This window comes from Geotrypetes seraphini, chromosome 1 (assembly GCF_902459505.1).
Source record: "Geotrypetes seraphini chromosome 1, aGeoSer1.1, whole genome shotgun sequence".
In the NCBI taxonomy this organism is placed as follows: domain Eukaryota; kingdom Metazoa; phylum Chordata; class Amphibia; order Gymnophiona; family Dermophiidae; genus Geotrypetes; species Geotrypetes seraphini.
The window spans coordinates 21618196-21632466 of record NC_047084.1 but is presented as its reverse complement, the minus strand read 5'-3'; the positions used below and the strand labels follow the sequence as shown (position 1 = coordinate 21632466).

Here is a 14271-nt window from a genome sequence, read left to right as displayed (position 1 = left end):
GGGCTATGGCCCTTATCTGCCGTCATCTTTCTATGTTTCTATGTTTCTATGGGTTTCGTCAGTCGTAAGGTGGAAGTCATTATGCCATTGTATAGATCCATGGTGAGGCCCCACCTGGAATACTGTGTGCAATTCTGGAGGCCGCATTATCGCAAGGATGTGCTGAGACTGGAGTCGGTGAAAAGAATGGCCACCCGGATGGTCTCGGGACTCAAGGATCTACCATACGAAAAATGGCTTGACAAATTACAGCTATACTCGCTCGAGGAGTGCAGAGAGAGGGGGGACATGATCGAGACGTTCAAGTATCTTACGGGCCGCATCGAGGCGGAGGAAGATATCTTCTTTTTCAAGGGTCCCACGACAACAAGAGGGCATCCGTTGAAAATCAGGGGCGGGAAACTACGAGGTGACACCAGGAAATTCTTTTTCACTGAAAGAGTGGTTGATCGCTGGAATAGTCTTCCACTACAGGTGATTGAGGCCAGCAGCGTGCCTGATTTTAAGGCCAAATGGGATCGGCACATGGGATCTATTCACAGGGCAAAGGTAGGGGAGGGACATTAAGGTGGGCAGACTAGATGGGCCGTGGGCCCTTATCTGCCGTCTATTTCTATGTTTCTATGTTTTTTTCAGAGGGGCCACGGCTACAGGGAGAGAAGCGGTCTGCCCTGGGTGCTCCAAGGCCTGGCATCTTTAACTTTTCAGGCAGCAATAGTGTTTACAACCAGAAGTTGCGTCAGAAGAGAAGCATCCGCCCACACACACGTGACTGCAGGCAGGCTCGGCCAGCTTGAGCAAGTTACTTTACTAACGCACTGTGAAAATAAGGTAGAGGGAGGGAGGAAGATAGATTCGGCTGGTAGGTAGGAAGGAGGGAGGGGGCAGCGCACCATTGGTGACCACGCATGTTCCCTCCCTTAACTGCGGGGACAAGGCCATTCACCACTCCACAGGACAGTGGATGGCTTTGTCCCCATGCCCGCAATGAGCACTTCTCCTCCCACCATACCGTTTTGACGATGGTGCGCCCGCACCTGGAGTATTGTGCTTGGGCGATGGTGCGCCCGCACCTGGAGTACTGTGCTGGGCGATGGTGCGCCCGCACCTGGAGTACTGCGCTCAATACTGGTCGCCGTACCTCAAAAAGGATATGGTGATACTCGAGAGGGTTCAAAGAAGAGCAACAAAAATGATAAAAGGCATGGAAAACCTTTCATATGCAGAGAGGCTGGAGAGGCTGGGGCTTTTTTCCTTGGAAAAGTGGATACTTAGAGGGGACATGATAGAAACTTACAAGATCATGAAGGGTATAGATAAGGTAGAGAGGGACAGATTCTTCATACTTGTGGGGGTAACAATAACAAGAGGGCACTCGAGGAAATTGAAGGAAGACAGATTCAGAACAAATGCTAGGAAGTTCTTCTTCACTCAGAGGGTGGTAGACACCTGGAACGCGCTTCCAGAGGAGGTGGTAGAACAGAGTACAATTTTGGGGTTCAAAAAGGAATTGGACAAATTCCTGAAGAAAAGGGGAATTGAGGGGTATGGTTAGAGTGATACTATACAAGGCAAAATGTTGTATGTAAAAGATCACTAACAGGTCCTTTGACCTGGAGGGCCGCTGCGGGAGCGGGCTGCTGGGCACGATGGACCTATGGTCTGACTCAGCAGAGGCGATGCTTATGTTCTTATGTTACCTGCGGCTAGCCGCGGGTAACAGCCACCATGTCATTCTCTAATGTCTATGCAAGTTGTTTAGGACCCATACTGATACTCCACGATAAGTGGTTATGCCATCTGTAACAAAACATCAATTAATTTTCTTATGCGAGTTTGTGCAGCGGAGTCCATAGGAAAATAAAATTCAAAGACTGCTGAAAATAAGAAACTTGAGCTGGAATTTTGTGCCATGGCTACAGGCAAATTAAATTTTTTGATAAAAAGCTTTTGGTGCCCCATATGACAAACCTTCGATACCTCAATGCAGAGACTCGATGTAAAGATAAACATCAGTGTTTCGTAATGATGATTAGATAAAGAACGTTGATGCTTAGATGAAGAACATCGACAGTTTGATGAATTGACGCAATGACTCGAGGATGAACTACGATGCATCGATGCTGAATTTCAGTGAGAAGATGCACCTTGATGCTTTGATGTAGAATTTTTTTTTTAATGTGCAGACATATAACGATATTTCGACGATGCTCTGATGCTCTGAAGATGAACATCAACGATGACTTGAAGAATAGAGGCTGAGATGGAACCAATGTCTTTGGTACCGCTCCAATGAAACAATCCCTCAAAAAGCAACTAATGCTCTGTCAAGAGTAATAATAATAATAACTTTATTTCTTCTATACCGCCATAATCTTACGACTTCTAGGTGGTTCACAGTGAAGAGAGCTGGACAGTCAGCGAATTACAGAATACAAATGGTGAGGATGATACAGTACAGTCAGTGAATTACAGATTACAATTAGTAAAATACAATATGATACAATAGTTAGTACAGTACACGTATTTCTCAAGTTATCAGCATGGAGTTAATCATTTAGAACTGGTAACTGATTAAGAGATAAATCTGTTGAATAGTGCTGTCTTAATTTCTTTCTGAAATGCAACATAGGTCAGCCTAGCTCTGTTGATGAGGTTGCCTAGCCAGGTCTGCTGTTTGCTAGCTTGAGACTTGAAAGTTCTGTCCATAAAGGGCCTATATTTGCAATCAGTGATCCTTAGGTAGGCAAAAAAATTGGAGTTTCTGGTTGTCCTACTGGGAATGTGTAGCTCGAAATGTGGTAAGAGATAGGTAGGGGCCATTCCCCACACCAGTTTAAAGCATAGGCAAGAGAACTTGAACATTATTCGCACCTCCATTGGTAACCAGTGTAGCAGTTTGTAGTAGGGGCTAACATGCTTGCTTTTCTTTAGTCTGAATATTAAGCGGCCGTGTTCTGTACTATTCTTAATTTTTTACAGTTTTTTTTAGGTAAACCCACATAAATGATGTTGCAGTAGTCCAATGTGGAAAGGACCAATGACTGAACCAGAAGTCTAAAAGATAGAGGGTCGAAATATTTTTTTAATTGTCTTCAATTTCCATAGTGCATAAAAGCACTTTTTTGCCACTAGGTTTGTGTGTTCGATCATGGTCAGGTGGGTGTCTAATGTGACTCCTAGTATTTTTATGGTTTTTGTTATTGGGTAATTGTGACCATTTAGGTGTAAAGATGTTCTAGTAATTTTATCCTTTGGGCTTGCCAGGAAAATTTTTGTCTTTTCTGTGTTTAATTTCAATTTAAAATCGATTGTCAACTGTTCGATTTCGGTCAAGATATGGGTAATGTGTTCGTTGGTCATGTTATTCAGCAGAATTAAAATAGAGATATCATCAGCATATATGTAGTATTTTAGGTTTAACTTTTGTAATAGATGACCTAACAGATGTAATAGACCTAATAGATAGTATTTTAGGTTTAACTTTTGTAAGAGATAATAATAATAACTTTATTCTTCTATACCGCCACAATCTTGCAACTTCTAGGCGGTTTACAATCAAGAGTGCTGGACATTCAGTGAAATACAATAAGTAGATATTCAGAGGAAATAATCTTCTCTTCAAAATCACAGGTCTTTGGAACGACCTCACCACCCCGCTGCGGAACCTGAGCTCCCTTCAGTTATTCTGCAAACAACTGAAAACCTGGCTTTTCAGCAAATTGTAGCTCTATCCTTCCCCCCTTTCTCTCCCCCCTTCTACACATAAGTTCATGTAATCCTTTTTCTTCTTCTCTACCCACTATTTTAAGTTCTTGTAAACCGTGTCGAGCTCCATTCTCATGGAGATGATGCGGTATATAAACTTAAGGTTTAGATTAGATTAGAAATACAGAGATCAGAGACCTCAGGAGGCAATAGTATAGAAATACAATTTGCTGAGCGAAAATGTAATATGTACATTTTAGTAGGTAATGTCCGACAGGACCTGTTGGGGATAAATAGCAACGTAAAGTTACGATAAGATGAAGATAACAGTAAGTAGGTCATAGTCAATGAAAACGATGTTAAGCGATGTGCATAAAGTCATTGACCTTAGAACCCATATCCTGTGCAGAGTGTTGAGGGGTAGAAGACCTCAAAGTGAATGCAAGTCCAATAGGAGATACAATCTGCACAGAAGGAGACATCAGTGTTTAAGTGGAGTTATTCCTCGATGATGAATTCCGGACAGGTAGATGCCACAGTACTGAAGAAAAACTGCTATTTGCAAGGAAATGCCACATAAAGGTTCGATGATTATCGATGCTACTATGTAAGAAGAACCTGGAGAAAGTACCGTTGTTGAATATGTAAATCAAAGTTAGATACTTATGCAGAGTCATGAAATGGGATAGATATACTGTTAAGCTGAAGTAAGTATATATGTGAAAATGATTTGAGCCATGCTAACAAAACTGCAATACACTTTAGAGAGGGGTCAACTTGAGTCTATTATTTGAGAACCATCAGGCAGTTTTTTCTAGTTTTGGACAGATAATGGATGACAAAACAGTTATATAAGAAGTTATCAACTGCATAAATAAAATGTAAAACCTAAAGACTGGATCAGTAGCTCTGAGGGGGGCTAAGAAAACATTAAAAAAATATGAGGCCCACAATTGAGCCATAGGATAACTTAAGAACAGGCAAATAAACAACTGCGAGCGAGCTTGGCAAGGCAGCTCAAATTGAGAGAAAAGGTAAATTGGAGCAAGCCAGATAGAGATTTGAAGCAAATGCAGGAAAATTTAGAGATCTGAAGCAGATGCAGGAGAATTTAAACACTCTTGCCTCTATCGGTAGTCAATGTAATTGTCGATAGTAAGGACTAACATGCTCCTGTTTCTTCAGGCCAAAAATCAATCAGGCAACTGAATTTTGAATGATTCTTAGTCTTTTAAAAATTCGCTTATAAGATCCCAAATAAATTATATTACAATAGTCAAGGATACTCAATATCGAAGAGTGTACCAACAATCTGAAAAATGTTAAATCAAAATATTTCTTAATGGTACGGAGCTTCCACAACACGAAGAAGCATTTTTTTGACTAGTAAATCAATATGCTCATCAAGAGTTAGATGGCGATCTAGCGTAACTCCCAATATTTTAATGGAGTTAGCTATCAGATAGTCCTGACCATTGAGATGTAATATCATATCTTTGATTTTGTCGTTTGGACTAGCTAATCTAATCTAATCTAATCTAATCTAATCCTTAGGTTTGTATACCGCATCATCTCCACATTCGTAGAGCTCGACGCAGTTTACGGTAGGAGAAATAGGAAGGAACTAGAACAGAGGGTTAGAGGTAGAAGTGGGAAGAAAATTTACAGGACTTGGGATGCCAAGATATAAGAGTTTCCTTGATTCCTAAGTTGGAGAGAGACTTACATTTTTTGAGAAAAGCCAGGTTTTCAGATGTTTAGTTTTTTCAGGGTTGAGTTTTAATTTAAAGTCAATTGTCCATTGTTCAACGTGATTTAAGATAGATGATATATGTTTCTTTATCTCTGTAGTAAATGAGATGATTGGGATTACTATGGTAATATCGTCTGAAGCCACAGCAAAATGAAAGAATCACAGATGTCAGGCGGGGCACCAGAGGTGTCAGGTAACATAGAAACATAATGGCAGATAAAGGACAATTGGCCCATCTAGTCTGTCTAGGACTAGGTCAATGGTCTGAAACTCATGGCCCGGGAGCCATATGTGGCCCGCCAGGTACTATTTTGAGGCCATCGGTATGTTGATCATAATCATAAAAGTAAAATAAAACAGTTTCTTGATCATATGTCTCTTTAGCTATAAATTACAATATTATTATTAAGACTTAGCCAAAAGGAGAGATTTATAAACTATAAAGAGTTTTACCACATGCAAAGTTGACATTTCTTTAATAAGACATTAACTATTTTTTCTGCGGCCCTCCAAGTACCTACAAATCCATAATGTGGCCCTGCAAAGGGTTTGAGTTTGAGACCACTGGTCTAGGTCAGGGGTAGGCAATTCCGGTCCTCGAGAGCCGGAGCCAGGTCAGGTTTTCAGGATATCCACAATAAATATGCAAGAGATAGATTTGCATCTCAAGGAGGCAGTGCATGCAAATCCATCTCATACATATTCATTGTGGATATCCTGAAAACCTGATCTGGTTCCAGCTCTCGAGGACCAGAATTACCTACCCCTGGTCTAGGTCATTCATAGTATCAGTGTGCCACAGCTAAGGGGAAATCTATGGAATTTATCACAGAGGTGGAATTCCAGCAAACCAAGAATCATTAATTATACCAGAACTTGGATACTCACCATCTCCTTGCTTGTTAAAAACTAAACAAAACCAAAAGTTGAGCAAAAATTGATTTCTATGTAGAACTGTAGGGTTTTTCCCCCCTGTTATTTAATGTGTAGAACTAAGTAGGGTCATGTTGAAAGAGAAAGGCTTGAATTGATTCCTGTCGTGCACCACTGCATCTCAGGACTTGGGCACATTACAATTTCTCTAGGAACAGTAGGTGCACAATTACAAATGGGTAAAACCTGCAGCGACTCAAAATGTCTCTTAGGACCTAATCTCAAAATGGCCTCCAAAGCTGCAGATAAGCTATTCTAGTTCAAATGTCAGTGCTTCAGGATCCAGGAACTTAGTAGGCAAAATAATCAACTGGAAGTACTCCAGAAGAGCAAGTTATTCTAAGTCCCTGCAGTCTTTCTCTGTTCTTAAACAGATCATCATGTGCTTCCATTACCTTGCCAACACTTGATAAAATTTCAGCTGGTCAGAAGAGTAAACCTGCTTACTGGCACAGCTTAACCTAACAATTTCTAGTCCTGAGTTTTATACAAAGATGTATACACACACACATATACTGTGTATATACATACATACAGTATATACACTGTAGTAGCTTTTTCCCCAGTATGTATGGGAGCAAACTGAAAATGTACATATAGCAAGCAGGTATAATTCAAAGCATATTCTAGAAAGAATAAAGACTTTGAGGAATTTGGCTTCCTTCTTCTTTCCTCCCTCTCCTCCACCCCAAGCTTTACAAAAGCAGGATGTTGATGCAGTAAGATAACATTTATAGCAAATTCCATATAAGAGCTTTGAAGTCAGAGGCCAAATGTAGAAATTTATTTTTCAGAGACCTTGAGAGCTCATGATTTTGTTTCATTTGATACTTCGCCTTTCTATTCAGAGAACCCCAAGGTGAGTTACATAATAAAAAAAATCCAATATATAAAATTAAATACAAGCAATACAAATTCAACTATTCCTAATTATCTTCCCCCCTCCCCAATTTCTGTTCCCATTGTGAAAAGCAGAACTTCTTAAACTACCAAACTCATGAGAAAACTAATGAAAATCATAAGAATGTCTCAAAAAGCCATGATTTTAATTGCTTTCATAAAACTGTGTAATTGACCAGAATGGATATGCAATGGCACTACATGCCACAACATAGGGCTGAATATTGATCTATATGCCTTCCACCTAGTCCTCAGGCCTGGTTTTCAGGATACCTACAATGAATATGCATAAAACAGATTTGAATGCAATGGAGGCAGAGACCAAGACCAAGACCAAGACCAAGATTTGGCAGCTAGGCTGGAAAGAAAATTGTGCTTCCTGGCTCTTTTGTGACAGATAGAATATGGTTAAGACAGTACAGAGGAAAGGGGAGGCTTTTAATGGTATCAATTACTTTGCACACTTACTATCTTTTTTCACAGCTTTAGTGACGATCGCTGATAACCGACTTGATGCACTAAAAGGCCCACCACATGTGATCGCCCATTTTCCGATCCGATCCATGCAAATTAGTAAAGCCCCATGCAAAATGGCCAAGCGATTGATGGACTAACATCGCTTGGCTATTTAGCATCGGGTTTTACCGATTGTAAACTCTGATTGCATGGATATTTTATGTGTATTACACACAAAAAAAATCTGTCCCATAAAAAAAATGATAAAGTCCCCCACTGCTGTGACCGGCCCTCCAAAAAGACCCCCGTCAAACATGTTCTCCCACCTGAACCTAAAATGGCCCACCCCTGTGGCAAAATGGCAAGAGGGATGCCCACTTCCTCCTGCCATCCCGACTCACCCACCCGTGCAAAACGTGAGGAGGTATGCCTACTCCCTCCTGCCACTGGAGCCCCCCGGCTCACCCCCCGCACAATACGGCAGGAGGGATGCCCACTCCCTCCTGCCATCCTGACTCAATCTCCCGTGCAAAATGGCAGGAGGGATGCCTACTCCATCCTGCCACTGGAGGCCTCTCCAACACCCCCTCCCCCATACCTTTAGTTGGGAGCAGGAGGGTTGCTCAGTACTGCTCCGTGGCCACATCAACAATTTTGAGCCTTAGGCCCCTCCCCAGTGAATCATGTGATACATGGGAAGGGAGCCTAAGGCCCTGATTGGCTCATACACCTCAGGCCCCTCCCCAGATACAAGGGGGAACCTAAGGAAGTCCCTGATTGGCTCCCTCTGTATCCTTCCTGCCATTTTTGGGGGGGTTCAGGAGGGGTGTACGGTGGTTCAGGATGCCGGTGCAGGGTGGGAGTGCATGGCACAGGGGGGGTCTTTTTATATATATAATGGGACAGATTGTATATATTTAACACAGGCACATCTATGCCATTTAGAAAAAACAGAAGCCCTAACAGTAGTGACAGGAGGTTGCTTCCCCTGTCACTGCTGTTAGGGTTCTGCACATGTGTTAATTGCTCACTGAGTGATTGAATCGGTCGCATTTGCGTGCAAATCATTTGCAAGCAAACTTGATAGTGCATCAATCACTGTTGGAGAATCGGCTAATAGTGCTCAAGTTGCTATCTGTAGCTCTATGCCTGGCAGTAAGAAACTCCTGGGGAGCAAGAGAGGTGGTAGCACTGATCCAAAGCAGTTAGTTGAACTGTGTGAGAGGCTAGAAGCATCAGTGCATTTACTCATGCCACATGTTGTCACAATGTGAAATTCTACATGAAGGGGTTAACGAGGCATCAGATAGCCCTCTTTGACGTAACTGTATATCAAGATATGTACTGAAAGCCTCATGGGCCATTAGGAATGGACAAAAAGAATCCTAAAAACTTTCAAATATGCTGCCATGGAGGAACAGAGTTCCATAATAGCCAAATAGCATTATCGTCATGCTAACCACCATGTGAGAAAAACAAGTGAAAGGGACTATTGTCCACTAATGCAATGCACTGTTGTAATGGAGGAGTGAGTTATTTAGGTGGAGCACCAGAGGCACAGGGGCAGTGGGGATGTAGCAAGTGGGAGTAGACCTATTATCCAGCCCTGAACACCCCCTTAATACATTAGCTGCAGCTTGCCTCCCCACATTATCTGTCAGCCTTCTATCAGCATATTTGTTGACCCAGACAATAGCTACAGTAGTAAGTGGTAAAAAACAGCATCAACTCACTCAACCGAGACCTCTATAAAAATGTTTATGACACAATACGTTACAGATTTGATAGAGACAATAACCAGAGTTGTTAGAATACTGGGCACGAGTTTAAAATCTGACCAGGTTACTGCTTACATTTATTTGATATTGTGCCTGTTACAGTAAAACAGTAAATCAAAGCGGTTTACAAATTAAACCAAATTTTGAAAGGAACTCCATTAAAACAGATAAAGCCTCACCCAGAAAACCATGGTCACCCAGCATTTTGTTTTCTACCAACCAACTAGTTTTCCTAGTGATCAGACATTGCAGTGGCATGGGATATTGTAATCCCTCACCTTTGTGAAAAAGTGTTCTTTTTCAACAGATCATCGTCTGCTAAAACAGGTTGAGTTAGATCTGAGCCCTGGCTAGTATCTTTATTATTGCTGCTATTTGTAAAAAGGTGGTCTATTAAGTTTAATAAACCATAAAACATGCAGAGTGCCACAAGGGTCTCTCATTTCTCCAGTATTCTTTAATATAAGAACATAAGAATTTGCCTCCGCCGGGTCAGACCAGAGGTCCATCCCACCCAGCAGTCCGCTCCCGCGGCGGCCCTCCAGGTCTATCACCTGTGCTGTGGTCCCTGACTATTCCTATAACCTACCTCAACTCCTATCTGTACTTTTGGGAACTACCATTAAAGACTCTGAATCTTGTGCATTTTTCATATGCCAATGTGTCCTATGGTCCATCCAGTCTCGTTATCCACACCAACTGCTAAGCATTACAATCCTTTCCTCTCCTTCAAAGATCCTCTATGCTTGTTCCATACTTTCTTGAATTCAGGGAACAAGTACAGAAAATCTTTTAGGGAGAAGGGATTGTCAATCTTAGTATTATGGATGGGCAGACTAAACAGAAAATGACAGCAGGTAAAGGCCACATGTCCTATGTTACAAGTACATTTTTTATCTCGATGCTATATATCCATCATCACAAGAATGGATATACTTAACCACCTCCTATCTGTCAATGCACTCATGTAGTAAAGGTTTTTCCTCTGTAGTATCTGCATGGGCAAATGCTAGGAACACCCATCAATTAACACAGAGGCTTTGCACTTATTGCACAGTTAACTGTGAAACTTAATGTGCTTTAGTAAAGGGCCCCTAGAAGATTCTGCATCTGTTCTTGGTTTATATTACTTTGTCTTCCTTATCATTTATATCAGTTTTTTACCTATTGCAGTGCTAAGATGTGCCACCATCGGTACCGATGGCTCAAGAATGTAAATACATCACAATCTCAATTTTAAAATGAGTTATCAGCTGGCAGAAGTCTGTGCATCTCACAAAGATGGAAATGAAAAAGAAAAATTTGAAAAACCATTTTATTTAACATTCATAATAGGTAAATGGTGTACTAAATTAAAACACAGAATTTCATGCACAGTTAACAAGTATATTAAGGCCCTCTTTTATTAAACCATGCTAGAGGTTTTTAGCGCAGGGAGCCACACTGAATGCCTTGCGCTGCTCCCGACGCTCATAGGAATCTATGAGTGTCAGGAGCAGCGCGGGATATTCAGCGTGGCTCCCAGCACTATAAACCGGTAGCGCAGTTTAATAAAAGGGAGTCTAAGTTACTGATTGATCAGAGTGCCACTTCGTTAAAATAATTATTTTTAAAAAGTAATCATAGGTCTGTTTTTGTTTATACTCCCCATGATGCAACTGTAAAAATAACAAATGGCTATTTTATTTTGCCAAAGATCCATGGTAACAATTTATTCAAAAACACTGAATTTTAAAACTTCCTCTTCAAAACTGGATGTAAAAATTTAAACCCACATAAAACAAACAAAAGCCTGCTCCAACAACCAAAAATACTATTGTTTTAAGAATATGGTCACTTGTTATTTGACATGTCAGTCAGTAGTCTTTTATACTTGTGGAAGTAAATGTCAAGTGCTGCCTGTGGTCTGGATTTACTCCAAGTAAGGCCTAACACACAAAATTTCTAAATCACCACAGATCACAAAAATACTGTTTAACCCCCCACCCCACACAGATTAGAAGGCAAGCCAATGGCTGCACTGTATACTTTCACGCAGGAAACCGGTCTATAGCAACAGACCTGGCTTCTGCTCCTCAGGTCCCCCAAGACTGAGAGCACTTCAGAGGCTGTGTTCATGATGGGAGGGGAGTCCTAGTTATTCCTCCATGACACCTACTCAGTAGTACAGCATACTTGCACTGAACTCCGGAAAATGAACTGCCACCAGAGTAGCCAGGACATGGACATGGAACTGAGAAGTGGAGTGGAGGGGGGTGACAATGCACATATAATAGGGAAAAATTCCAGGTAGATCCGAGTGAAAGGCCATGCATTCCTGAAAAGGCTGTCAAAATTTAGAAACAAGCTTACCAGGCAGTTAAAAAAATGTTTTTTAAAAAATCCCGCAAACAAGTACATGAGAATTTCAGCTGTGTTACTTCAAAAATACAGCCAAGAAATTCTGAAATTAAATAATGAAGAAGTCCATTTTCCTTGGTTGTTGTGTATTTTTATGGGCAAAAGCTACCAGAAGCACAGTTGTCTATAAAAACACTAATTTTATCCTAAATATCCGTCATCTTCTGTTTAAACCAGAAATGGGATAATGTGTACAGAAAGTGATACTGCACATTAAAACCAAAGATAAAGTCCTGTGCAAATTGAAACAGGTATTCAACTATATGTACAAATAAAAAAAATACTATTCAAACACAAAATGGCAGATATCATGTTTTACAAAAACACAAACAAAAGTTGTTATATATACATTAATATCACAGCTCTATAAAACATTTCATTATTTTCAATAATAATTTCCCTTAAAAAATATATCTACCAGGTTACCGGTCACCTGTCTAGAACAGGCACAGAGCACAGTGGATGAACCTGTTTAAAGCAGAACGTCAAGGAACATTGTTCAACGGCTCTATTGTCATATTAAACTAAGGAGCAAGGTACTGTATTTCAATCCAGAGTTACAGTGGCCTTAAAAAACTCCCTCACACCTCCACACCACAGTTTTATGGTAAGTGAGTTACAATCAAAGGCAAGAGTGCTGCTTTTGAAGGATATGTTCAAAGACCATCAGAGATGACAAGATGCATGGAAGATCTCTGGAACTGGAACTAGAAGGCGAGAGTGTTGGACCTAGTCTTTTAATTTCAAACGTGTTTGGCATATTTAATACAACAATTACACATTTAAAAAAATAGTTATATCTACATACACATACATATGTCTTAGAGTCTGTCCACGAACATAAAGATTTGGAAACATTGCTTCTCAAGAGTTCCCAATGAAACCTATGTGTCAGAATCACCTGTACAAATCATTTCTAAGTGTGTACGTGTACTCTATAATTTCTGATTGTCATAATCGCTAACCATTCTTTTGATGTGGGACAGCTTTTGTTTCAGTTGCTTGCTGCGTCTTTTTTTGTTCTGGTAATCTGCAGACTAAAAACAAGTCAAAAAGTCAAAAGAAGATCCCTCACTCTATAAACACTAAGCCAGTGGTTCCCAACCCTGTCCTGGAGGAACACCAGGCCAATTGGGTTTTCAGGCTAGCCCTAATGAATATGCATGAAGCAAATTTGCATGCCTATCACTTCCATCATATGCAAATCTCTCTCATGCATATTCATTAGGGCTAGCCTGAAAACCCGATTGGCCTGGTGTTCCTCCAGGACAGGGTTGGGAATCACTGCACTAAGCTATGAGAAGCATTAAAGAGGATAAAAGGAGGCACTGGCACAGCAAGAATCCACCTTCCACATCTATAGATTTGCTTACGCATTTCAAAAAAGTGAAGGAAAACAACAAAAATTAAATCCTGTTATAGACAATTTAAGCTACCTGGTTTTAATGACATGTACACTTTTGAATACTAGGGGACACTACATAAAACTTAGTATGAGCAGATATAACACAAATTCAAGAAAATGTTTCTTTTTCAGGCACCACACAATTAAGCTGTAGAATATATATAGCTGTCAGGTGTGATCAAGGAGAACAAAATATTGGGGATTAAAAAAGGTTTGCAAAGATTTCTGAAAGAAGGGTCCTTTAAAAATCATTAGATAGCTAAACATGCTGCTTTTTGGGGGTTCTGCCAGGTATTGAGATCTGGATTGCCCACTGCTAGAAGCAGGATACTATTACTACTTATTTTTATAATGCTACTAGACAGGCTGGAATCATCTAACCTTAAGTCTAGGATGACTCGGATTTCTCTAGTCTGAGTCATTTCTGGCTCCAGAGTTCAGATACAACCTGAACAATAGTCCCCTTCCCTCCTAGCAGATAGCATCATGGCATCAGACAGAGAGAGAAATGAGACAGAGATGCCTAAGCCAGAAAAGGATACAACCCAAACAATAGTCTCCCTCCCTGCTAGCAGGTAGCATCATGCATCGGACAGAGAGAGAGACGAGACAGAGATGCCTAAGCCAGAAAAGGATCACTGTGTTTCAAAAACTATTAGGAAGCATTTCTTTTGAGACTTACTGCTTTTATTTCCTTCAGTCTATTGTACTTATCTGCAGCAACCTGAAATTAAAAGAAAAAGAATGAATATCACATTAGTGAGCAAAAATACTAAACAGGCCAAGACAAGTTTGCAAGTGAGGTTGAAAACAGCTGGAGCACGTTATTAAAGTTTAGTCAGGCTTTGCAAGACAAAAGATATGATGGAATTGAGTGACGTACAGTGATGCACTATGGCTGCTCTCATAAAGAAAGTGATTTCAGATGGCATCATTTA

The 14271-nt window shown here is 40.6% G+C and overlaps 1 protein-coding gene across 2 annotated transcripts in view; it reads right to left on the bottom strand.

The window, feature by feature from the left end:
• Window positions 1-9584: 9584 nt before the first annotated feature.
• OCLN (occludin) overlaps window positions 9585-14271 on the bottom strand; it is a 64816-nt gene continuing 60129 nt past the window's right edge. The window contains exons 8-9 of one of the 2 annotated variants that reach the window (XM_033928472.1): window positions 14016-14057; window positions 9585-12965 (exon numbers count right to left, since the gene is read on the bottom strand). In XM_033928472.1, coding sequence (XP_033784363.1) covers window positions 12864-12965; window positions 14016-14057 — 144 coding nt within the window. In that variant the 3' untranslated portion in view covers window positions 9585-12863. The remainder of the gene's footprint in view (window positions 12966-14015; window positions 14058-14271) is intronic. The other variant, XM_033928381.1, reaches the window with a different exon arrangement.